General features: G+C 40.6%; 1 protein-coding gene across 1 annotated transcript in view; it reads right to left on the reverse strand.

Annotated features, from left to right (window-relative positions):
* Positions 1 to 1,330, reverse strand: part of LOC101857748 (NACHT and WD repeat domain-containing protein 2) — a gene marked incomplete in the record, with an annotated part of 55,175 nt that overhangs the window by 10,923 nt on the left and 42,922 nt on the right. Inside the window, 1 exon segment of the mRNA XM_013088515.2 lies at positions 1,050 to 1,185. Coding sequence (XP_012943969.1) covers positions 1,050 to 1,185 — 136 coding nt within the window.

A 1,330-nucleotide genomic window follows, 5' to 3' on the forward strand; every position in this document is an offset into this window, starting at 1 on the left:
TGGGGGGTGGGGGGGGCAGTTTCTTTCTTAGCCATTGAGCAGAAGTTCAACCTTTAATAGAAAACCACTGTTCCTATTATAATCTGTTGCTTTTCTATTGGGAAATATTGTGCAGCCTCATAAACCAAATCATCATGGTGACTGGCACATTTTCGATAATTTTATTTACAAAAAACACAGGGCGTTTCTCCGTTTCGTCGTCAGGAAACCTAATAATTAATCGATATTGGATCTATTTCATTTAGCACTCCTACATAATAAAGGAAACGTTCTACTCGTAAACCCAAGATAAGAGCGAGCATAAAACCTTTTGCTTGACGTAATTTCACCTTATTGATTTTCGATGAAAAAAAAGACTCCATATCAGAGCCGATTAAAGGTTGGTAGCCTTTGCTTGGGGTACTTCTAATCTTGACAGTCAACACGGTAACCAGACAGGAATCAGAGATAAGAAAGACCCCGGAAATGCCTTTCAACGCTTAAAAGAGTTTCGATATTTTATATGGGTTCATTGTTCAAGTAAAAAGTCAAAATAGATTTGCGGTATTGCAGACAAAATCGGATTTAGAAACTAATAACAAGCCACACTTAGCTCGTAAATAACAGTTATGCCAGCGGTAAGATAAAACCCCCAACAAAACAATTGGTTACAAAACGACACAATGCTGTCGGTATGTTATTTGATGGGTATGGTGAGAAGTTTTCTTTTATCCTGCCTAAAATGGTGTGGAGTCACTGCATTGAACCGTACGTCTTCGACAAACCCATCGAAAGCAGGCTGATTGGCCTTTTTTCATATACCCAGCGATATAGACAGTTTATATCAAGACTATGAAGTCAATGCGTCCAAAAGAATCACCAATTACGTCATCTCTCCTCTGTTCCCGACTTTCCGTCCTTGTGTTTTGCACAAAGAAGAACAGATACTGCGGATGCTGATGGGGCTTTAATAGCCTCAATTATATCTACTGAATGGCAACGTCCTCTTAAAAAAAGCAAACAACAGCAACTAAAAAAAAAAAAAAAGAAGAAAAACTGGACATTGTCACCTTGTGTAGCTCCTCATCGATCCCGTCTTTGCCGCTCCAGTCTACCGTGAAGCGAGCAGTGCTGGAAGCGGGCAGTTTCGCTGGCAGTTTCTCGTCACGAAGCTTCTTTAGGAGAGTTTGAGCCTCGCCGTCAACACTAGGAGGGTAAAAGTATATATAACAGATTCAACGATGATGATGCTGAAGAAGTCTTAGATGTGCAGGACTGTAAAATTTACACCCACAGTACCCTTGTTACTCACACACGCACTCTCTCTCTCTCTCTCTCTCTCTCTCTCTCT

The sequence above is a fragment of the Aplysia californica genome, unplaced genomic scaffold, assembly GCF_000002075.1.
Source record: "Aplysia californica isolate F4 #8 unplaced genomic scaffold, AplCal3.0 scaffold00755, whole genome shotgun sequence".
In the NCBI taxonomy this organism is placed as follows: domain Eukaryota; kingdom Metazoa; phylum Mollusca; class Gastropoda; order Aplysiida; family Aplysiidae; genus Aplysia; species Aplysia californica.